The sequence below is a fragment of the Vulpes lagopus genome, chromosome 24 (assembly GCF_018345385.1).
Source record: "Vulpes lagopus strain Blue_001 chromosome 24, ASM1834538v1, whole genome shotgun sequence".
Taxonomy (NCBI): Eukaryota; Metazoa; Chordata; class Mammalia; order Carnivora; family Canidae; genus Vulpes; species Vulpes lagopus.
The window spans coordinates 26226000-26250909 of record NC_054847.1 but is presented as its reverse complement, the minus strand read 5'-3'; the positions used below and the strand labels follow the sequence as shown (position 1 = coordinate 26250909).

Sequence of the window (24910 nt, the reverse complement as noted above, 5' to 3'; positions counted from 1 at the left end):
GGAAAAGACTTCAAAGCTCTGAAGTGAGCTGAGGCAGGTAAAACCAGAGCAGGTGAAATGGCCGGGAAGGGCCGGGTTATCGCAATGAAGCACCTGCCTCATTGGGATGAAGACCTGAATGGTGGGGAAGGGCAGAAGGTTGAAACAGAGAGTGGAGGTTTCAAGCTCTAGTTTGCAGAGCTGGACTCATGCCCGGTTCAGCTGAGTACCCAAGTGTGGCTGTCCCTGTTGCTAGAGAGACTCAAAGCCCCGGAAGCCAGGATCCTGCCTGAACTCTCTGTTGAGCCATGAAGTTTCCCAGAATTATAGCATTGGCAGCCTGGGGTAAACACAACCATGGGATAAGTGTCATCTTACTTGAGCTCTGCAAGTAGTGTCCGAAAACATGGTGGCAAAAACCGATGACCGAGGCTTCAAAGAATGGCAGGTACAAAATGGACGGTGTTTGAGGGTAGAGATTAGGTTTGCTTTTCTCCAAAGTCCCTCTCAGTGGGCGCGGTGTTCATACCAGCTTGGTGGTTGACAAACAGGTTGTTTTGTTGAATTGATGAATAAATGAGCAAACAAATAAAAGCTGAGCAAATTAATAACTTAGGAACATTGGTTTGAAACAGTTGTGTGAATTGAGGAGTATGTGGACCTCTTTGCTCTGTGAGCTTAGACAGATGAAAGCAGGAGTGGCTGTGCTGGAAAGGCCTGTGAGGGATGGAGTATTATGACAGGGTGACACAGTTTCATCTAATCTGAAGAAGTGGAACGCATGTAGGAGGATATCATTAAGCATGTGGGGGGATAAACAAGTAATATGTGGAATGGGAAAGCAAAATGAACCATGAATAAAGGGTGGTGGGGTTTTTTTTCTTTTTTTTTTTTTTTGATCTCTAGTTCCATGTTAAGTTTGAGACATTTTTTCCTTACTAGCACCATCATAGTTAATAAAAATTCACCTTTGCAAAGTTGTTTCATAAAGTTATTCCATACTGAGTGCCCTTAGAAACACGGCTAAGTAAGAAATATCTAAAAGAGGAAAACACAACCCTTAATTATTACATGGAAATTATAAAAAGCATCTCGAGTAGAGAATTTGAAGGACTTTTATGTTCTCACTTTACCCTGATAGGCTTGGATGTGGATCACACAGTGAAAAAAAAGAAGAGCAGGAACATGAAAGGAAAAACTGAGAAAAAAAAAAAAAGCTTAAAATTCCATATTTTATTTATACTGAAGTGAGCATTTACCATGGCTTTCCTCATCCTAACTTATGGTGTTATAATGTTGTTTAGAACTATTTATAATGTCAGCAATCTTGTCAGCATCTAGGACCTATTCAAATCATGTCAAATCAGGCATAATGAAAAACTGAAAAGATGGGGTTCTCTCTCTCTCTCTCATATTGAGTCACTATGATACAGTGGAAAGAGTAGTGGGTTAAGAGTCAGGATATATGAATTCTCTGTCGAGCTTTTCCAGAAATTATTTGTCTAACTTTGTATGAATCATAAACCTCAGTGTACCTTCGTTGTATCATCTGTTAAATGAGGACATTAGAGTAGAAATGTTGAACTCCACCCCACCCTACCCTTGCTTCTAATGAATTTTTACTGGGAAGCCTGAACAAAGACAACAAAGCACCGGCTGAGCTAGTTGGCACGGGAGGGGGAGGTCGTGCCTCATGGTATTATACCCAGGGCCCTGTGTTTGTCAGAGCTTTGACTTTGGTTTAATGTTCTGCTGTTGTCATTTTGCACCGGGCCCGCTGGGCCCCACTGTAGCCCATCCTGCTTATAGCTCACAGAATGCATTAGGATAATAGCAGCGTAGAAGCGAGATTGGGAGAGCATGGGATCAGGGATTTACCACCTGAAGTACCACAGAGAAATCCCAAGCATGTCCAGGTTTACCAGATTCTTCTGAGGTGTCTCCAGAGCAGTTAGAAGCCTCTAGATCAAGATTGAAAATCTTGCCTGAGCAGGAAACACCATGGTTTGAGGTATAACTCCCTTAAATTGATGATATTAATGATAAGGTTAGGAGGCTAGCAAGTGGTTTGGCCTCTTTAAATACAGAATCAGTGTATCACATCATTAGCATAGAAGAAAGTGGGGAAAAGAGTAAAACTATTTCTGTACCATTATTATCCTCTTGGTTTAATACCTTCCAATTCCTCTTACTATGCTTACATGGAATTTAAATTTAAATTTTTTATTATTTGTATTATTTTTAAAATCTTGTTTTAATTATTTATTTAAGTAATCTCTACTCTGAACGCAGGGCTTGAACTCACGACCCTGAGATCAAGAGTCACATGCTCCACTGAACGAGCCAGCCAGGCGCCCTTAAAGTAATTTTTTTTAATTAGCTAGGATTCCTATATGGGTAACAGAAGCCACACAAGTTTGATCGTAAGAGTTGATCTCAGCAAGAGTTGAGTGGATATATAGTGTTAATCAATTGTGCAAGATCAGTTTATCAGATAATTGAGTACCTAAGTACTCAACAGGGAGAGAATCATACTGTTATAAAGCATGCCGTTTTCTTCTTGTTTATACTGTCACTTTCTTATATGTTGGAAGAGTTTTGTCATCCAGTCAGATAGGTCATGTAAGTCATCATTTAAAAATTTCTAGTTAACTCCATACAATAAGCTTATTTAAAAAAAAAAAAAAAAAGCTAGGGAAAGAGGTTTTGAGGAGAGGAAAGCGGCGAGCACTTGGCAGGTGAGACAGGAGGGTCATTTGCAGACTATAGTCAGTGTATACCAAGAAGAGCCTATCACTTCCTGGCTAATGAAGGCTGCAGTTTTATTAGCTTTGCTTGCGATTAGGGGCAGCTATCTCCACTTCACAGCGAGGGTTCCCATAAGAAATAACTGATATCCCAAGCTTCTTGAGTGTCTCCTTCATTTATTCAACAAATGTGTAATAAGCACTGTTTTCCTTGTGATGTTGTCCGTGGTTTCTAGCCGCCTTCAAAATCTTAACCTGTGTATATGTTTCCTCCATCAGAAAGCTGTGTTGCTTTGAGTTTTTAAATGGAAAGAATATATATGAAACTCCTTAGGCCTAGCCAGTGAATAAGAGTAGATGGGTTAGGGCAATTAATTAATTGAAAGCATGGAAATTATGAAATTTCAGGAATACCCCAGAAAACATATACTAGCTCATTTGACAGATGAAGATACTGAGATTAAAAATCCTAAGTAGGGATCCCTGGGTGGCTCAGCAGTTTAGCACCTGCCTTCGGCCCAGGGCATGATCCTGGAGTCCCGGGATCGAGTCCCGCGTCGGGTTCCCGGCATGGAGCCTGCTTCTCCCTCTGCCTGTGTCTCTACCCCTCTCTCTCTCTCTATGTCTATCATGAATAAATAAGTAAAATCTTTTAAAAAAAATCATAAGTAGCTGAGCCAAAATGGGTTGCCCAATGAACCTGGTCTGCTCATTCAATTATTGAGCATTAGCCGTGTGCCGGGCACTGTACTAGGCTGATATAAAACACAGTCAGCTCACAGATATGTCAAGGAACAGTTAGACTGTGATGTGCTGACTTCAGTGATTGAGATATGCAGGTGGATACGTGCAGAAGGAGGTTACGAGCTCAGGCTGAGAGAGTTAGGAAGGCCACATGATACGGGACCGATCCTGAGCTGCTTCCCAAAATCGTATCGCTGAATACCTTATTTAGCCAGGTGTTGCGAACAGCTGAATTCCCAGGGCATTGGTTCTTAAACTGGGTGTGCATCGAACCCCCTGAAGGGCTTGTCAAAGCACAGACTGCAGATTCCATTTTTGAACAAGTTCCCAGGTAATACTGATGCTGCTGGCCAGGAGCCCACGTTTTGAAAACTACTGTCCTAGAGTATCCTCAGGTGTTACGTGTCTCTGCAAAGAGCATACAAGAAGAGCACTGAATTGCTGGGCAAAACACCTTACTTTATAAACCCGTCGTCTAAAGTATAAGGACACAGTCTAAGAATCTTTTCAGTAGGATACCAATTTCAACATTTTAGATTACACAGTAATGTGAAAAATAAATACGTACGAACTTACTTGGGATTCTTCTTTTAAAGACGTGGATTCTGTGTCTGTACATAGCAATCAAAACTGTCTAAGGGTTAGTGATGTCTAAATTTTGATAGTCACAGTCCCTCAATGTAGAACCTCACTTTAAAATTAGACTGTGTCCCTGACTGGGCTGCTTCCTGCTGTTTGGGGAGATATTTGATCCTGCAGAGTACTACCGATTCCCACCCCCCTGTTCTTTCTGCCACTCTCTTTCCTAAAGTTCTTACACGTTGGGGGCTCTCTTTAGCATCTGAGCATGTGTTCCCTGGAGAAAGCCATGTTAGAGCAGGCGTGGAGAGACCCACCCAGATGCTGTGCTCGTTCCCAAGAAGAAAAGACAACTTTGTCACTCTGGAAGAGCCCTCCGTGGCTTTGCACACACCTCTGTAGCAGTCGGAGGCTCTGCTGGGCTGGCCGCGTAGCCGTGTAATGAGAAAAAGATTGTCCTCTTCCCTTAGTGTTGTTTTTAGATATCTGGTGCCAATATGTGTTTTGGAAGCCTTCTACGGAAAGGCACACATGCATTTTTAATGATAAAATGCTTATATTCATTAATTAGTCAACTTTAAACAAAGTAGCCATGAGAATTTATATACCTCAACAAATGCTGAGTATAGGCTTCTTTATTTTTTTTTATTTGAATTCAATCAGCCAAAATATAGTACATCATTAGTTTCAGATGTAGAGTTCAATAATTCATCAGTTGCATATAACACCCAGTGCTCATCACATCACGTGCCCAGCACCCAATTACCCGATCCCTCCTCCTACCTCCCCTCCAGCGACCCTCAGTTTGTTTTCTATAGTTCAGAGTCTCTCACAGTTTGTCTCCCTCTCTGATAACTCCCCGTTCAGTTTTCCCTCCCGTCCCCTATGTGGGCTTTTTAAAAATTCAATACAGAGACTACATTGAAATTAATTTTCTATGTTTTCTTATCATCTACAATGTCCATAAAAAGACTATTTTTCTGACAGATGATGAATATAGTTACCTCGATTTGTGATTACTTCTTCAGGTCCCTTTGCCTTGACAAATGAAGTGATCAAAAATCAGATTATATGATAAATGCATAATTTCTACATTATACTGAGAAGTATCTATATATCTGTATCTATATATTCCTTGTTATACATTTATATATTTATATGTCTGTAAATTGCAGAACCGCAACCATTTCATATACATGTCTCTCAATATGAGAATCACAGAAGCAGAAAAATAATTATCAATCAACACCATTGTGTCTTCATCCCAAAGCACATTCTCTGGCAATAGTAGGTCCTCAATAAATAGTTATTAAGCCATGGGGGTGGATAAATGATTGAACTCGGTTTTTTACATGTATTTACTTCAGCTTTTATAGACCCTCCAAGAGATTTTCTTTTCTGTAAGTTATTTATTAATTTTATGTTCATTAAAATGACTCTGCATAATATTCAAACATATTTCTTCAATTCTTTAATGAAAATTGAAAACACGCTGGGTACAAGATCAGTTAGAATAGAATACCTGCTTTCCTACATGAACACATGCTCCTTATAAATAAAGAAAATAAATGGCAAGGGGATGGAAGTAAATAGAAAAAAACAAACAGAAAAAGAGAAGAAATAAGTATCAAGGTCTCATTATGACTTAACTATTTGTAGACGCTAAGCAAAACTCACTTTTAAGGATCTTTGAGAAAGTGTCCTAAAAACTCCATGGGAGGTGACTGATTTGAAGACCAATATATCTCTCTTATTTAAAGCTCTATTAACATTGCTTGTTTTTTGAGCAATAACTTTAAAAGTCAATCCATATTGATATTTATCATTATTTAAAAATATCAATATCTAAGATAGACATAAAAGTATTTATGAAAGTATCATTAATAAGCAACATTAGTAAGAGGGAACAACATATTGACAGGAAACGTGAGGCTTTTCTAACTTGAAGCAACCTAGAAATTTATCCTAACGATATTAAAGTACACATGGTGATGAAAAAACATTTTTAATTAATGAAATTTTCAGTTTTGGATACAGAAAAGTTTACCTGACCTTAGAGAAGGTTGAGACATTTCTAAGGCACCGGGGTAAATTTTAGGACTAACTGCAAAATCTCTGGTGAAGATATAGGAACACATTACTTTGAGGTTTCTTGTGAACTTTTGTTATGGTTTGATCATGAGTATCACACAAATATCCTTTGTCAGTGTGTTTTGGCAGTTCTAACAAGGAGACCAAGGAGTGAAGAGAATTACAGATTTAAAAAAAAAAAAAAAAAAAAGGAAAATGAGGTTGATTTTACACCAGAAAAATGCAGTGGGGAATTCTGTAACTTTCTAGTGAATTTTCTACCTCATTTCTGGGTCCACGATGCAGTGTTGTGAAATCTTTGTGAAAACCAAAAAGGTAAATTTCTGTCCAGAACCAAAACTTCATCCTCCTCAACAAGTTTCAGAATAACCTTTTGTTCAAATATTAATAATTAGGGTGATTTTGGATCTCAGAGACTGAAATACACATAGTCTGAAGTAGAAAGGGAGTTTTTCAGCTCACAGAATCTAAGGAGGTTTGACAACAGAGCCACTGGAAGGACACAGGTACGGCTTGGCCTCAGGAGCAAACAGAGCTAGAAATATACTGTCAGGACTTGCCATCCTGTCTTTGCTTTTCTCTTCTCTCTGTGTACCTGCTTCAGTCTCTCTCTTCATTAATCTTCTCACACTACATGGGATATATCAGTTCCTTTGTTCTACATCTAATAGCTACGGGTCGCTTGAGGGAAATAAACGTTCTTGGTGCTCCCTTTGGTACAAAGTCCTAAAATCACAAGGAAAGGATTTGCTGACTCAGCTGGATCCATTGGCTACCCCAGTTTGGCCTGGAGAATGAAAGACTAAGAGAAGTTCACTTTAGGTGCAGATTAATCCACCGTGGATATTATTAATCCACAGCAATAACCAGGCAACTCCCTTGGGTACCATAAAGTTTGACAATAGAGAATATGGGAGCCATTCCCAGGCAAAGGAGACTGTTGTGCTACTGGGCAGGAAAACTGTGTGTTACAAGGACCTACAGCAACACCAAGGGAAAAAAAAACACATTATATTTGGGTCGGTTATACCTAGACTAGTTCATGGAAGTCTAGACTAGAGCCCGCGTAAGTGACTGTACATATTTGAGATCTACAGCTAAATAGCATACCTATTCCACAAGAAGAAAATCCTGATGAAGCAAATAGATTTAAATGATTGAGTATTATCTTCTTCATTAAATTCTTTTTGAATACTCACCTGAACCCTGTTGAACTCTTGCAAGTATTTATGGTCATCATTACGTAGTTAATCACATAATTGTTCTAGAATTGCCAGAATTGCAGGTCTGAATTCCTAGCTCAACTGTGGGTATCTTATCTTATGCTTCCTTTTACTAGAAGACTTCTGTACCAAGATTAGTGTAAAGCACATAATTTATTCCACATTCATTCTATAAATGATTCCTGAGAGCCTACTAATTTCTAAGCAATATACTCAAAGCTCAGGGTACGAAGATGATCAAAGATGATCCTTAAAGAGAGCATATGATTTGAGGACTTTTGTCTCGGTCACACTTGACATCGAAATCTAGCATAGGCAAATTCGATCTAGCAAGTGAATTGCCTCTCCAAATACCAGTAGTGTTTCTTGATGCAGTTTAGTTCGCCTATCCAGAAAAATCAGAATTTTCCTCCTGTTGAAGCCAAAAGGCTATTAATGCAAATCCCATTGAATTTGCATTTGGTTACATTTCTGATGGAAACATTCATATGCAAATGAAAATTCATGAAAAGATAGCCAGATAATTCAAATAGTTGCTGAAATATCAATATAGAAGTAGGATGTTAAAATGTTCATCCATCCATGTTTACTAGGTTACACTAAGGATCGTCGAGTGGGTCAGTGTTCTTAAAAAGCTTAAATTAAGTCGTGCCTTAAACATTTGACAGCATTCTACTAGGCCTGGATTCAGAAAGGAGCAGTTAAATTACTTCCTGCTGCCACAGTGGTGAAAAAAAAGCCCCTGGTCGAATCAGTCAGGTTGTTCCAAAGGGGTTCATGTTTGATCCACCATTTTGTCCCTTCTATCTTTTCTTGCATTAAAAACAAAAGGTGACTTTTGATCGATGCTAAGTCATTTTGATGATCCAAAACAAGGAACAAATAGTTTGTGCAGGTTGGCAGTTCTTTGTGCTCTCTAGAGATTTAATGGTGCAAGTTAAATGACACCATCACATTCACTATTACCAACAGTGATTCGGAAAGTATCTATGGCATCATGAGCATACCAACAGAAAATTGATCTTAATCAAGGTTCATGTTCTTCTAGAAGATTTACGACTTGGGGGTGACTGGCTGCCTCAGTTGGTGGAACATGCAACTCTTGATCCTGGGGTTATGAGTTTGAGTCCCACGTTAGGGGCAGAGGTTCCTTAAAATTAAAATCTTTGGGAGGCCTGGGAGGCTCAGGGGTTGAGCATCTGCCTTCAGCTCAGGACGTGATCCCGGAGTCCCGGGATCTAGTCCTGCATCGGGCTGCTGCATGGATCCTGCTTCTCCTCCCTCTGCCTCCCTCTGTCTCTCATGAGTAAATACATAAAAATCTTTCAAAAAAACATAAAATAATAGAATAAAATCTTAGTAAATAAAAGATTTAAGACTTAAGATTATGAGAAAAGATTTAAATAAATTTCAAGATATAAAATCATCATCTCCTCTTACACATTCCAAACCTGTATTTGAAGGAAGTACAGGTGTTAGAATCAGACAGTTGCTCTTGTTCAACTTTTAGAAGTTGGAGTGGCAAAAGAGACTGTTTTGAGATCACACTATTCAGGATTGCTAGCGCTTAGTTTGTCTGCAAAGCGTGATGCTCCCCAGTCTCCTTTTATTTGATGCGATGTATTAGTTCATAGTTTCAGGTGTTTTTAGAGTTCTGGTGCCCCTTGCTTTGGTGACTATCACCTATCATCCATCAGATTTGGAAAGCCCGAACCTAAGATAAGATCTTAGCCTCCCCCTCCCTGGCACACCCAATCCTTCCCCCAAGCCTAGTGTTTTTACTTGTCAATGTATCTCTCAAATCTAGCCACTTCTCAGTCTCCATCACCAATTCCTTAACCTTTATCTTGGCTTGGTTTATGGCAAGAAACTCCTAACTGGCTTCCCAGAATCAGCTTTTCTTTTCCTTACAATCCCTATTTTACGATAGCCAGAGTTGTCATTTAAAAATGCAGATAATTCCCAATTTCACCCAGTCATCTTCTTGCTTAATACCCTTCCATGGCTTTCTGTTTCTCTTAGAAGAAAACCCAAACCTGTAGCAGGACGACCACCTGCCTCTTGTTCTGGTTCCTGCCTGCCTCTCTGCCCTCCCATCGTATTGCTTCCCTTCCACTGTCTGCACATCAGCACTCTCTGTTTTGCTGGTGAAATGCACCGTGCTCCTTCCAGTCCTCGCATCCTTGCACGTGGTGGCTCTTCCCCAGCTTCTAGAGCTAGTGAACTCCAAGCTTTCTCAATTTAAGTTTTCTTGATCTTCTAGGTTCCATCAGCCCCCCCCCCCCGCTACTTCTTTCGTATCACCACACAACTTCCTTTCATAATATTTATGTGAGTTTGTAACTTTTTTTTTTCTCGAGAAAAAAAAATCAGTTGTACTGATTGTTCTCATGTCTTCCTGAAGGATGAAACTGGATGTTTTTTGCTTTTTGAAACAAGACATGATACCTACCATATACCAGTCATTCAGTACTTGTCGAATCAACGGAAGGTTCCACTTTCTGTTCTTTTTATCTATAATCCACAAGTTCATGACAGTGAAAGCAACAATAAAAATGAAAATAAAAATAAAAATGGACTAGCTGGTCCCAACATCACCCTGCCACAAATTATCAGAAATAATTAGTATGGCAAATACTATATTATCTTTTATGGCAGAGAAAGTGAGGTGAAGAATATAGGGGAATCGAGGCTAACTGGTCTCAGAAACTATAAAAGTGGGGCTCCGCCATTAACCATACTAGCAAAGGACCTTTATTCATCTACTTACACGGTCTTATGCATAAAAATGTTTATTTAGGATATTTAAGCCACAACTTACTTCAGAGACATACCTAGAGGTTTCAAATAAACAAAATCTTGTGACATTGTGGCTGAAATGGATTTGTGACTATTATTCATTTCATGGAATAGATTCATAATTACAAAAGTTAAAAATCATATCAGAATCACACAGTGGCACAGCCAGTTTCTTTTGCTTTTGTGAAGTATTTCTGTTAATTCTGTTGTATTTCTTTTTGTGAGCTTCATTCCATCTTCAGGCAGCTTTAAAATGCTGAGCTAAATATTGAAATTATAGGGAAAGATAAAGTGCCACATACCATGATTTCTTAACAGAGTCCCATTATTATCTCTCTAGGAATATCTATCCTTTTGCATCTGTGTCAGATTGTGTAGTCCTGGCCATCTGTGATGTGCAGAGAGTGGAAGGTTAAAAGCTTATATTTAGCAACAGGATGTATCTGTGGTTAGGCACGTTTAAGTTTAGTGGACAATAAAAAATTAAATATACCTTTCTTGAAAGAAAAGGAAGTTTTATACAGACTGCTAAAGCAGCTTTGAGCTCATATTATCTCTCAACTTTCTGGATCTTAGAATGTAGCTCTGTTTTTTGTTTTGTTTTGTTTGGTTTGGTTTTTTAAGTTTTCCCTAGAAAACATTTCAAAATGTCTTTCATTCTTTGTGAATTCTGCGGACTAGTATTCCAGGGAGAGGAAAATAAGATGTGCCTATTTAGCTTGAAGCCAAGTGTCCTCTTTTCTTTGCATATATTTACGAGAATAAGCATCCCGTCACGGATTGGTCACCTGCAACACTTCTTAGGACTAAACTAGGTATTGGGGGGTCTTTCTGCAAGTCAACAGTCGGCGCTCACAGTGATGTCAGTGGGCTCGGGCACCTGGGAGGAAGGCCCCACAGAGGCGTTGATGGTGTCCTTTTCTGATTCCAGTTAAGAATGCAAATTGCACATCAGACTTTGAGGAATACTTTGCCAAAAGAAAACTGGAGGAACGCGATGGCCATGCAGTCAGCATCGAGGAGTACCTTCAGCGCAGTGACACAGCTATCATTTACCCAGAAGCCCCCGAGGAGCTGTCTCGCCTTGGCACGCCAGAGGCCAATGGGCAAGAAGAAAATGGTGAGGCTGTAATTCATTTTTAGCCACTCCACTGACCTCTGCAGCTGTTACAATTACAAATGCACTACATGCCTGGGTGTTTACCTTAAAATTCGAAGAACAGCTGCAGAGGCATGGAATTTCATGAGCAAAGATTAGAACTGTAATTTTAGGGTATTGTGAAATTTTTTTTTTTTTGTCAGCAAATTTGTGTCATTTGTACATCCAATAAAGAACAAGAACAATTAGAGCCTATTTCTCCGAGATAAAAATATCGAAACGGAGTCCAATGTTTCTGAAATATTTCACTTTTGAGGAACAAAAAAAGTTGGGACGTGGGGGGACCCTCCTTCTCTAGCTGCCACCTGAAGGGCCCTCTCCCGAGTCCCACGCGACCCAGGGTCGCACCACCAACCGCCAGCCACCTGGAGAGAATGTCCTCACTCATCAGCTGTTTGAATTTCCCCCCAAAAGCTCCAGTAATTAATTAACTCCCGGGCGCAGCGCGGGCAGGCGGGCCAGGCCCGAGGCCTGCACGGCGGTGGTGGTGGCGCTCCCGGCGGGCAGATTGCGGCGATGCCTGTCATGCCATCCCGGGCAGGCGGCCCATTAGCTGCCACTGCTTCACTGACCTTTTGGCCTGCTCCTCTCCCTCTCGTCTCCCGGCTACAGACCTGCCACCTGGAACTCCAGATGCTTTTGCCCAACTGCTGACCTGCCCCTACTGCGACCGGGGCTACAAGCGCTTGACATCCCTGAAGGAGCACATCAAGTACCGCCACGAGAAGAACGAGGAGAACTTTTCCTGCCCTCTTTGTAGCTACACGTTTGCCTACCGCACCCAGCTCGAGCGGCATATGGTGACGCACAAGCCAGGGACAGATCAGGTGGGGGGCTGGCTTTAAGTGATTTCTTTCTATAATAACCCCTTAGAGAAACGATATTGCTTTGATTGGCAATCATTATTAATTTTTCATGGCATTTTGAAGATGCAGATCTTTTAATGGTAATAGCTTTAATTGAGGTCTAAATGATTTTTTGATGGTCTCTTCTAATATGATTTAATAGTCTTATGTTCACGATCGAATGAGTGTGTTAATTTCTAATTTAGAAATTTTATTTGCACTTTAACTTGACTTCAGTTTCATTTTTATGTCCCACCAAAAGTGAATGAAATCGTGGCATTTTAATTATACATTATTAAACATCTCAGCAATTTTAATTCCATTTTTCACCTAGTTTTTACTCGGAAAAAAACATTTTTTTTTCCCCTATAGGATCTAAGTGAGAGTGAAGGAAGTGTGCATTTCTTTCATTCGCCACATAACACCTTCGGTTGCTTAGAGTATTTTTACAAGCTGCTACTAGTTTACGGAATCTAATGAAGTGTCTTTAAAAAAAAAAATTCAAATGGCATATTATACGTATGTGTATATATAAAATGAACCAGATTGATACCAAACTATTGGATGCACATTTAAAATGGTCCCTTTTGATTTGCATGCCTGTGGCCCAATGTTAAGATTGTTGTGCCCCTTTTGGCTTATTTTGTGTTAGAAATAAAACCTCTGTCTCGAACAGGTAAGCATAGCTTCTTAAATCCTTCAAACGTTTGCACAGGATTGATTCACAGCGTCCCTTACGTGTCTGAACAAAACTGCTCTTTCTGTCCTCCTGGGAGAATCGCCTGCAGATTGATATTATGTGTGTGAATGGTAACAGGGATGGTGGCCTCAAGTCCCAGCGGCTGGCCTGCTTGCAGATCCGAAAGCCTGCCCGATAAGCCTCGCCACCATCTCTGTTTTGAAAATTATTCAACGAGATATTCTACAACACTCTTATGTTTCCTTTCCTTGTGGGCATGGTTTTCTTTGAATGAGGAAAATGAGGATGACCGGACGTAATCAAGAGATGGCGATGATACTATATCATGGAATTTTACAATTGCAAAAGAACAGCTCGTGGAAACTGTCCCATTAGATCCGATTGGGCCTGTCACCTGAATGCTTTTCAAAGTTCAGTTACAAAAACTATGCTCCCATAGTTACGCTTATGTAACAGTTTATCTCCCCTTGCTTATATGCACAAGAACTCTAGGAAAAAAAAAAAAAGTGCCTAGATATTTATCTAAGCATAACCGCTTTAAATTTCACATGCAGAAGTGTGATTGTGTTGGCGCATTATGAATGGTAGCTTTGGTGTTGAAAAGTCCCCTCATTTGCTCATGGCATTTACAATTAGTAAATTAAAATGATTGTATCATATTAACAGTGGCACAACTAAAGTTTATAGTAGTCCTCTGAGGGCTGTGGGGGGAGACAAAGCAGCTGTTGCTGTTTGTTTATGCAACTCAGCAACATATGAGCGCTGGTCCCTCAATGGCGCTCGGCGGGCTGGGCTCCGCTTGATCTTTGAAGGTTGCTGCTGTTTGAACAAACCTCCCTGTGTCCCATGTAACACCATCTGTCTCACTAGGAATGTGGGAAGATTCAGCACACCCTAGCAGTTGTCATACCGTTTCTGTGCTGTCTTTTTGCAAAAGGCTTTTGTGTCATTGCTGCTTGAAAAAGGCTGACCTCCTACCTTGAGCATCCAGAGTGGATGACTGTATTTTTTTTTTTTTTTTTTTTTTTTAGAATTCTAAGTCACAGTGCTTTTTTTCCCTTGTTCAAAAAGGTCAGCTGTGTTTGATTATATCTTTGCTGCTTTTAACTTGTCTTTTCAGCAAACTTTTTTTTTTTCTTTTTTGTCCCTACTCCCTAGCACACTACTAAAAAGGAAAATGAAAAGTCGTTGAAGTCTTTCCTACTGGCCTGTGATAAAACTGCTCAAGCAGCCTTAACCCGAGATGTTGTCTCTTACATTTTGATAATGAATCAAATCTGATATGCAACACATCAGGAAAAACAGGGTTTACATTTGCTACTAGCCCAGTGAATGGGATATTTAAACATGCTTATCGTGTAATGAAATATTTATAGTCAAGAATTTTTTTTTGTTTGCGTATGCGTGCTTTTTTTCTTCTTCTTTAAAACTGATACTACTTTAGTATGAGCTATACTTCTACCGTGATACAGAAAATTTAATAAAATTAGTTTTCCGCAAGGGGAGTGTTTTTTGGAGGCCATTTAGAATTTTCAGAATAATATTTATTTTTTTCCTTGACAAAAACAGTTGCATTCCAACAAGGGATCTTCAGATTTTAGAATGTGCCATAAACACAGAGAACCACAAACATCTTTACAATTATACTTTCTCATCTCCAAAGGCTCAAAGAAACATTTTGGAAAAGAGACTACAGAGATAATTCTAAAGCTAGTGTTGGATGCGCATGTGAAAGCACTTTTTTTTTTAATTTGTTCCAATTTTATTGCCAACATTATCACTTTTATTGCAACTCTGAAAGACCGGGCAAATAAATAAACATGCACTCAAACCTTTTGGCCTGTCTGAAAAATGGAGGCCTTTAAAAAATATTTGTAACAAATTTCCTTTGTTCCTCCCGCACAACACTGATGTCAGTCCCTCTCCTTTTACAGCACCAAATGCTGACCCAAGGAGCAGGTAATCGCAAGTTCAAATGCACGGAGTGCGGCAAGGCTTTCAAATATAAACACCATCTGAAAGAACACCTGCGAATTCACAGTGGTGAGTAGCAGAGGTGCTGGTGCTCACATTTGCATTTTGTTTCATTAGGGGAGTTTTAAAAGATTGTTTAAAATTTACCCGATCCTGGTGGCAGCTTTTTTGGAACTACCCTTTTAATTTCACAAACTATGTGAGCCTGCTCTGCCTCCATGAGACTTGTGGTTCCACCAATGGCATGATCTCATAATAAAAAAAAAAAAAGAAAGAAAGAAAGAAAAGGAGTGTTTATACTTCCTAAAAATTGCAAATGCTTTGATTTATTACAAAACCTAGAGGCTCCTTTTTGTCCTTTCAAACACTCCTCTACAGATTAAATATTTTTGACCTGAAGAAACTCAGCTGGCAAATTCTGAAGGGTATTCATTTTTGATACCTAACCATGAAAGAAAACGTTGAAGAATTTTGGATGAGAGCTTTTGTATGATAAATGTTCCTTGATTCCTGGGAGCTGTATATTACAGAACAACATCCTACCACTGAGATTTCTTCTTTATAACTATTTTGATAGCTCTGCCAAGCATTTTATTACCAAATTGGATGCTTTTCAAAGGACTAGTTGGATTGGTAGAATCAATGGAATCTCTACAGAGTTGATTAAAGCCATGGCTACACTTCCCTTTAAATACTGTGACATCTTTATTGTGCTATTGACCACACATTAATCTGACACTCTGTTTAAATAGGCGGCTGCCGATGGCAAGACAAGATTTGGAATCTTGGCTGAAAAAGGCATAGATAGCCCTCACCTTCCACTGCTAACATCTTGAATTATGTTCTCTCAGGGTAGATAAAGCCCAGCAATAGTTATGGCCACATAATTCTAAGCTAGGCACCCAGAATGTAGAGGTTCCCCCCATTGTGTTCCTTCCATCTGGTTTCACAAATTCTTGCATTGGTAGACAATCGCCATCATTACCCGATCGAAGAAATGTAATGTTAATTTTGATTGTCATTTTAGGTGAAAAACCGTACGAGTGCCCAAACTGCAAGAAACGTTTCTCCCATTCTGGTTCCTACAGTTCACACATCAGCAGCAAGAAATGTATTGGTTTAATCTCTGTAAATGGCCGAATGAGAAACAATATCAAGACGGGTTCTTCCCCTAATTCTGTTTCTTCTTCTCCTACTAATTCAGCCATTACCCAGTTAAGAAACAAATTGGAGAATGGAAAACCACTTAGTATGTCTGAACAGACAGGCTTACTTAAAATTAAAACAGAACCACTAGACTTCAATGACTATAAAGTTCTTATGGCCACGCACGGGTTTAGTGGCACTAGTCCCTTTATGAATGGTGCACTTGGAGCCACCAGCCCTTTGGGAGTTCATCCGTCTGCTCAGAGTCCAATGCAGCACTTAGGTGTAGGGATGGAAGCCCCTTTACTCGGATTTCCCACAATGAATAGTAACTTAAGCGAGGTACAAAAGGTTCTACAGATTGTGGACAATACGGTTTCCAGGCAAAAAATGGACTGCAAGGCTGAAGAAATTTCCAAGTTGAAAGGGTATCACATGAAGGATCCATGCTCTCAACCTGAGGAACAAGGAGTTACTTCTCCTAATATTCCGCCTGTAGGTCTTCCAGTAGTGAGTCATAATGGTGCCACTAAAAGTATTATTGACTATACATTAGAAAAAGTCAATGAAGCCAAAGCTTGCCTCCAGAGCTTGACTACTGACTCAAGGAGACAGATCAGTAACATAAAGAAAGAGAAGCTACGTACTTTAATAGATTTGGTCACTGATGATAAAATGATTGAGAACCACAACATATCCACTCCATTTTCTTGCCAGTTCTGTAAAGAAAGCTTTCCTGGTCCCATTCCCTTGCATCAGCATGAACGTTACCTTTGTAAGATGAATGAAGAGATCAAGGCAGTCCTGCAACCTCATGACAACATAGTCCCCAACAAAGCCGGAGTTTTTGTTGATAATAAAGCCCTCCTCTTGTCATCTGTACTTTCTGAGAAAGGAATGACAAGCCCCATCAACCCATACAAGGACCACATGTCTGTACTGAAAGCGTACTATGCTATGAACATGGAGCCCAACTCTGATGAACTGCTGAAAATTTCCATTGCTGTGGGCCTTCCTCAGGAATTTGTGAAGGAATGGTTTGAGCAACGAAAAGTCTACCAGTATTCAAATTCCAGGTCCCCATCACTGGAAAGGAACTCCAAGCCGCTAGCTCCCAACAGTAACCCCCCCTCGAAAGACTCTTTATTACCCAGGTCTCCCGTAAAGCCGATGGACTCCATAACTTCACCATCCATAGCAGAACTCCACAACAGTGTGACGAATTGTGATCCTCCGCTCAGGCTAACCAAACCTTCTCATTTTACCAATATCAAACCAGTCGAGAAATTGGACCACTCGAGGAGTAATACTCCCTCTCCCTTAAATCTTTCCTCCACATCTTCTAAAAACTCCCACAGTAGTTCTTACACTCCAAACAGCTTCTCTTCTGAGGAGCTCCAGGCTGAGCCTTTGGACTTGTCATTACCAAAACAAATGAAAGAACCCAAAAGTATTATAGCCACAAAGAACAAAACGAAAGCTAGCAGCATAAATTTAGACCATAACAGTGTTTCTTCATCATCTGAAAACTCAGATGAGCCTCTAAACTTGACTTTTATCAAGAAGGAGTTTTCAAACTCAAATAATCTGGACAACAAAAGCACTAACCCAGTGTTTGGCATGAACCCATTTAGTGCCAAAACTTTATACACAGCTCTTCCTCCACAAAGCGCATTTCCCCCTGCCACTTTCATGCCACCAGTCCAGACCAGTATCCCTGGGCTACGACCATACCCAGGACTGGATCAGATGAGCTTCCTACCACATATGGCCTATACCTACCCAACTGGAGCAGCTACTTTTGCTGATATGCAGCAAAGGAGAAAGTACCAGCGGAAACAAGGATTTCAGGTAATGAGACCCATCCTTTTGCTCTGAACAGAGGACATGAGAATCATATATTACATTGTGTATGTGCATGTGGGCGGGGTGGGGAACGTAGTGAAAAGCATCAAGCGATGTGTTTTCAGCAGACATAGCAGAGTTCGTTTTCACTTGAACCTCAAAACTGACTGGGCTAGACAAACAAATGGAGAATCAGTGGAACACTGAGCTGTGAAGGCACATCTGCCTTACAAAAGTCAAAGAACTTAACGCTTATCTTTGAGGTTTTTTTTAGATTGATCTGTACGCTTTTAGACTTATATGGCGGATAACCGTATTTGACAGGACTTACATACGTGTTAAAGGTCAGCGCCTAGAACAGCCACATACTTGTACAGGTGTCCACAGTTTACAATAGTACACGTGTAAATGGGATGTGTCCTGGGTTTTATAGAAAATCGGGTGTGTCGGAGAGCAGTTTTAAACATATTTCGCATGTTCCACTTAACTTTGTATGTGCCTTTCAGACCAGTAAATAATCTATGGTTCGCAAATACAAAAGCAGGTATGTTTTAACAACCTGGGAGTATAATCCCTGTTTGCAAAATAGGAGCAGAAGTAGCCGTGCACCTCTGGAACAGCTGTTCCAGTATTCCAATTTACAGTACATCTGCCCTCTTTGTAAATGTATTTAAGCCTATTTAATCTCCTCTAATATTAATTAGTGCAGACGTAGTCTAAGAAAACTGAACTGTGAGCTCGCAAATGGAAATGTATGTTATCATGCAAGTTTGCACTCCTTTGGATCAAGACAAAATAAATATCAAGAAATTTAATAATTTACCGATCCACATTCATTATTGCTCAATGCTGAAGGCTGTTTTAACATAGATAGAACATTGATAAAAAGTGTTATTAATATTCCCTATTTCAAATTAGAAAATTAAATATAAAAATATAGCTTGAGGCCTTTAGTTGGTAGACATACATTTAAATAGATTGCATAATAATAACATTTTGTACCTAAATATAAAATTCAATTAAAATGGGGTTTCTACAGCTACAGATCATTTCTAAAGTTAACCACACTGGAAAAAAAAAAAAAAAGCACAAATTCTGATGTTTGGTTCTCCCTCGTGGGTATTTCCTGATATGAAAGGAAAACTAAGGATTTTAGAAAATGTTATGCCCTTCTCACCTTCAGAGCTGACCATTTTCTACCCTTGAAAAACAATGGGCAAGACCATCTAGGGTGGAGAAGGTTTCTATTCTTGTCGAAAGGTGAGACCTCCTCCATTGTTCGTGGAAAGTAATGGGGTTTTCTTTTTAAGGAAAAAAAATGAGATTGATTAATCACAAACCCTTTTGAGGTTCTCCAAATGTCAGCCTACGTGAAGTTGTTTGGTATAAAGACGAAGAGGAGAGACTGTGTTGAACTGTGTGATTATATCACAGGGAGAATTGCTTGATGGAGCACAAGACTACATGTCAGGCCTAGATGACATGACGGACTCCGACTCCTGTCTGTCTCGAAAGAAGATCAAGAAGACAGAGAGTGGCATGTATGCATGTGACTTATGTGACAAGACATTCCAGAAAAGCAGTTCCCTTCTGCGACATAAATACGAACACACAGGTATGAGTGACTTTGACTAGCTAGTTAGAGCTTCCCGGCCTGCTGTACATTTCATAATATTTAATGAGCACACTGGTGCGACATAAGATGTAGCATATGCTGATGCCTTCAACAAGGAAGAAATCATGCTTTTGCCTAGCTCAGGAGGACTTTTTTGTTGCCTGTTTATTGGATCGTTCATGTGTTTATGAGTGTGCTTGTCTTCATATCTTTCCAGTTCATCTGTAAGCCAAATCCCCAGATCCCGTCAAAGGTATATCTAAGTGGCCAGGGCCATGAGATGCCGCGACACCAGCCAGTTATTGCAAACACGTTCAGGTTCTCAAGTTGTAATGACTCTATATACGTACAAGTTTAATGAAAGATTCAGTCAGTATTAGATGTATTAGATTTATCACCCGAACTTCAAGTCAGCTGCGACTTGGAGGTGGTCCTGTTTCATCTTATAAATTGGCCGCGTTTTGAATAAAGCAAAAGTGTTAGCACTGCGAGAGGAAAAGGTAGAAGTCAAGTAAGATGCCAAGTGAGCTACCGAAACTACTTCTATTTGGAAGACGAAAATAAAACTTTCTAAATTTAATTAGCTTATTTCCAATTCCTGCATTACTAATTAGGAACAATTATACAGAGTTGACGAGATAGCAGCCTAGTTCTTCCCTATGAGTAGAGCGATAGTGGGTTGATTTTTCAAAAGAAAGGCGAAGGACCATGATGTGGAGCAACATGGGATCCCACAACCCAGGATCTGATCTCCCAAGTGGAGCCACGCCTTTCTCTCCCTCGCTCTCCCTCCTTCCACCTTTAACCAGCAAGTCAGCCAACCGCACCCCCCACCTCCTGCCACTTTCCCCTCCACCCCCCATTCCCCACCTTTCCTTCTCTAGAAATTTGGCACGCTGTACTGGCCCTCGATGGGAAAAGAGACAGTGTAGGATCTCAATCAAAATATTGGCAGGGGGAAATTACATAAAAACGCTCATTTTAACAGAGAAAGTCTAGTATCAAACATTTTCATATAGAGCGAAAAAATTAGCCCAACAGTGATTTGTGGGGGAAAAGTGGTGAAAAGACAAAAAAGCAAAAGATAAAAGCAGAAAGGGTAATGTGAGTACTTTCTTCTTATTCTAAGGCCATGGTGCCCTTTTCAGTGACTGGAAACTATCCTTGGGGAGCACTCCCCCTCCTCCTCTTCCCTCCTCCCTCACTGGGCCTATGAGGGAGGCAGCCTGAGGGTCAGGGGGTGGGGAGGATGGGTAAACCGTAGGTGTTGAGGGTATCTGTGAAGAGAACAAGGTCGCTAAATAAGTAACAGTACCCTTATGGCAGCCGCCTCAGTAATCTCTCTTTCTCCAACTGTCTGATACTGTTATTATTGTAAAAGTTCAACTGGCACTAACTTTAAAGACAACCCCGTTTGGAAGGCAAATCCCAATAGTTTTGATACTTGTGTGATGTAATTCAGTGTCTGAAACGCCAACATTTTCCTAATTTTGCCTTTTATCAGAGATATCGATAGATGTTTTCTTAATGGCCACATCCTATTTAGATACTGACGAAGATATTTTCATATCTAAATTCAATATTTTAATCAACCTCAACTATATTTTGTATTTCATTATTCAGCTACAATAGGCACATCACTGGAGGCCTCTCTCCCCCTCTGATTGGTTTTATTAGATGACCATATGCAAACTCTATCGTTTGCTACATGGTGAGTGTAAAACCTCTATTTTAGCGAGGGCTGTCATACATGTTGACATCCAGTCAGTATCTTTATTTCTTATAAATGAGATAGTCCATAAAGTTCATAGGCACGGAGGCAGTCGAGAGACCCAAAAGTTGACAATCCCGGGGGTACCTAATCAAGTTGCAAACTGTGCCGTATCTTAAAGAGGAAAAATAAAGTGTTGGGGTTCTCGAAGATGTGAGAAGATCTGCTGCCTAGAAGTAATGTATAGCAACGAGACGCTAACCATCCAATGGTTTCTTTAAACGTGTGATTAATTATCCTCCTGTTGGCTTCCTAGCTTGTCAGGTTTCCAGTGTGTTAACTTTTTGGTCTCTTGACCAAACATCTCATGACATCACTACTGTCCGTGTGTTAGGTTCCATCACCGTGTGAAGTTCTTCATGAATCCTCTAGCCCCGGGATGTATGTAAAAATTTAGTCCCTTTTCCTTCCCTAACTGGGCCCCAGCAGCCTTTTGTTTGTTTGTATCAAGTACTAGTAATACTAGTACTATCTTGATAATAATATTATCAAATACTAGTAATACTTTGGGAATGTACTGAGGTGAACACTGTAGGTGAGACCAGTCTTTGAGTTGATTGAGTCTAGGGTGGGGAAATGAGGCTGAATCGTGAGTTGACTATGTGCTGATTTTACAAATGTGTCCTTGATAAAGTGTGCTTGTTCCACCCGTCCACGACTTAACCTATAGAAGGGCTTAGATTAAGAAGGAAACTCTGAGCTACTTATTCTTGAGATCCTGGGCTCTCTTTCCTTGGCCTGTTTAATGATTGACTTCCTAGGCAGACACCAAAGACACAATGCTTAATTTTCCTCACCAACAGCGTATTGCTTGCTTGCTTGCTTCCTTGCTTGCTTTTCCTGGGGCCAGGGACTAGGATGGAGACTGGGTACAAGAAGGGAACACTCCACAAATGTTGACTTCAGTGGAATTAGCTGTCATAAGCTAGGACCGCGGAACACAAAATCTGAAACTCCTGTTAGGCACCGTCAAGGACTCCTTTGTCTTCCACTAAGATTTAAATCTGACATTTACTGAGTACTTTCTCTATTGAGACATTGTGGTAGGTACGCCTAAACTTACCTTATTCAGAAAGGTGATAAGAATGTTTCTACTTTTGAGTAGATAAAGTCAAAGTTTTAAACAAATTACCAATTTTGTTTCTCAGTTGTAACATTTTTCAGACCACAAACCTTCCATTTATTAACTTTAGTTATCATTTTAGCTGTCAGGTGAATCACAAACCTTGAGATTAAGGGAAAAATACTACCCTAAAAAAGTTTTGATTCGCTCAATGTCAACTTGGATGTTTTTCTGAATCTTGTTCCTGTGGAAATTTCATTCCAGGAATCTTGATTTGAATCAGGTAAACCAAGCAAACAAATTTTAAAAAGAGATGAATGTCTAAGTCAGTTCCTACTTAAACTGAATGTCTTAGAGACTTACGGGCGGCACTTCCGGAGAGCACTAGAATATTTAGTGCACAGTAGAGGTCAGTCCCCACCGCCTTTGCCCCCAGAATCTATCCTCTGCATGGCATGATAGCCGCACATTTCACCCCTTCAGATCGCCAGTTCGTAATGTGGAATTAATATACTTCTCTTACGAGCGTGGTGTTTGTTATCGATTGAATTCCCTGGGAATCCATTGCCTGTAACCAGACTATCTAGACAGTCGACTGCAGTTTAATGGGCAGCCCCCCAGCATTTCTAGTGGGGCTTGAAACTTGTCCTGGAGAACGTGTATTTTCTCTCGCTCTCTCTTCTCAAAATACGCTGCTCTGTATTTTGTTCCTTTGGAAAAGAGGGAGCCATGTCAGCTGTGGTGACTGTAGTGCTCACTCACGATTACTCACAGCCGACCCGTGGAGTCACCTAAATCTCCCACCTTCTGTGCTCCTGAGCCGATGGGACACCCAGCGAAGGTTGTAGGACAGCTCTCCCTATGCGTGCAACTAAAGTACCGAGAAATTTTTCATCCATGATTTCTCTTCTTTTCCATTCAGATGTACTTCTTCTTCCGTGGACTCTGGTCCTTTTCTTGCTTACAACTCGGGGAGTCACTTAACATGTATTGATAAAAAGCAAATAAAACGATCTACCATTAACGGAGTGCTTCCCACGTGCAGTCCTTGTACTAACTACTTCACCTCTGTTGCCTCCTTGACTCCTTATGCCTGGGTCACAAGTGAGGCCCCCCAGTGACTTCCCTCTTAGCAAAAAGGACCCTCATCCTCAGAGGGGTTAACGTGCCTGCGTCACGCAGCTGGTTGTGAGAGATGGATTTGAACCCAGACAGCCAGACTCCAGAACCCGTCTCCCCCATTCCGCGCCATGCCCCCCTGTGAATGAATCCCCACGATCAGAAGCGTCCCATCCTTGCTCCTGGTAGCATCCCTTGCTCTGAGGTCCCAGTACACACGAGAGAGACACGCCATTCGTGCATGATGACTTGGAGTGTGCCCAAAGGCCAAACCTCTGCCTTTCTCCCAAGTAAATACTTCTGCTTCCTGTCAGGTTACCTTCCCACCACGGTGGTCTTGTCAAAGGGAAGGGCACACCATCTTCCCGAACTCTCGGCACTCCACGGGATCCCTCTCTTCTGTTATTCAGTTTACTCAATAACACTCAAAACATCTCTTCTAAGAGTCAAAAAGTGGTTCTTGTGTAGTGTGAATCATGCTTTTTTGTTTTCCTTCAGGCCACTAGCTGCCTTGAGGTAGATTACCCGAATCTTCCTTATTTCCAATACAATGAGTAGTCACCAACAAATACTTGTCCGATTTCTTCTCTTGCAGGTAAAGAACTTCCTATCCCAGTACTCAGTACTAGCCTTACCGCATCTGTCATCACTACATTTATTATTGGACGTTCCAGCAAGATAAAGACCATTAATGAAATAACATATAGCCGCCCACGGCGTTTTCTAAATAGTAGCATGCCCTAGAGGCATTCAATAACATTATTAAAGAGATTTGATTACTAATTGAGATTATATATCACCACATAACCGAATACCTGAAGTGCGTAGAATGGGTTCCTAATCTTATAACATGACACTCAGCAAATGAAAATGGGGTTGAATCCACTAATGCTGGTTTTTAATTTAATCAGCTGGAATGCAAGTTTGTATTAGGAAACGTAGTCACAGAGCTTCATGTGTGTTGTGATAGTGCGTAGCGCCCTACGTGACACATTTCTGACTTTTTTTTAACTCTGGAGCATCAGTCTGATAACTTTTTTTTTTTTTTTTTGGTCCATTCTATTTTGGAAATAAACTTTTAAGTATGGCAGCTATGGAAGGTGTTGAAGGCATTCCAGTGCTATTTGTGGCCTGGAATCAACCAGATGTGTTTAGGCTTGGCACTAGTTTCAAGTTCCAAACACTGGTTCGAAACTGCCTGGAATGCCAAAGGAAATACAGCATTCTCTAGCTGAGGAGTCTCTTAACACTCCACCAGTGCCTGACGTCTCATGGAAAACTTTAGAGGGAACACACTCTTTGGGATTAGCTCAGCCTCCGTGACATCCCTCTCTCTACTTCGTGTTTCCAGAGCGATTTCTTCTCTAATTTTTATCCTTAGAATCATACGGCTGCTAAGACATTCCTCTTCACATCACCTTGCCTCTGTTTCTGCTCCTGCCTACCTGGGCTGTCCGCTCCTGTGTGAGACAGAAAGTCCGTTTCCAAAAGCGACCATTTCTGATGTTAAG

At 40.5% G+C, this 24910-nt stretch overlaps 1 protein-coding gene across 4 annotated transcripts in view; it reads left to right on the top strand.

Moving 5' to 3' along the window:
• The window catches only part of ZEB2 (zinc finger E-box binding homeobox 2), a 141513-nt gene that overhangs the window by 109615 nt on the left and 6988 nt on the right, over window positions 1-24910 (top strand). For all 4 annotated transcript variants that reach the window (XM_041739675.1, XM_041739676.1, XM_041739677.1 and 1 more), the window contains 5 exons: window positions 11094-11282; window positions 11934-12148; window positions 14801-14909; window positions 15868-17837; window positions 19266-19446. In XM_041739675.1, the coding sequence (XP_041595609.1) occupies window positions 11094-11282; window positions 11934-12148; window positions 14801-14909; window positions 15868-17837; window positions 19266-19446 (2664 nt within the window). The remainder of the gene's footprint in view (window positions 1-11093; window positions 11283-11933; window positions 12149-14800; window positions 14910-15867; window positions 17838-19265; window positions 19447-24910) is intronic.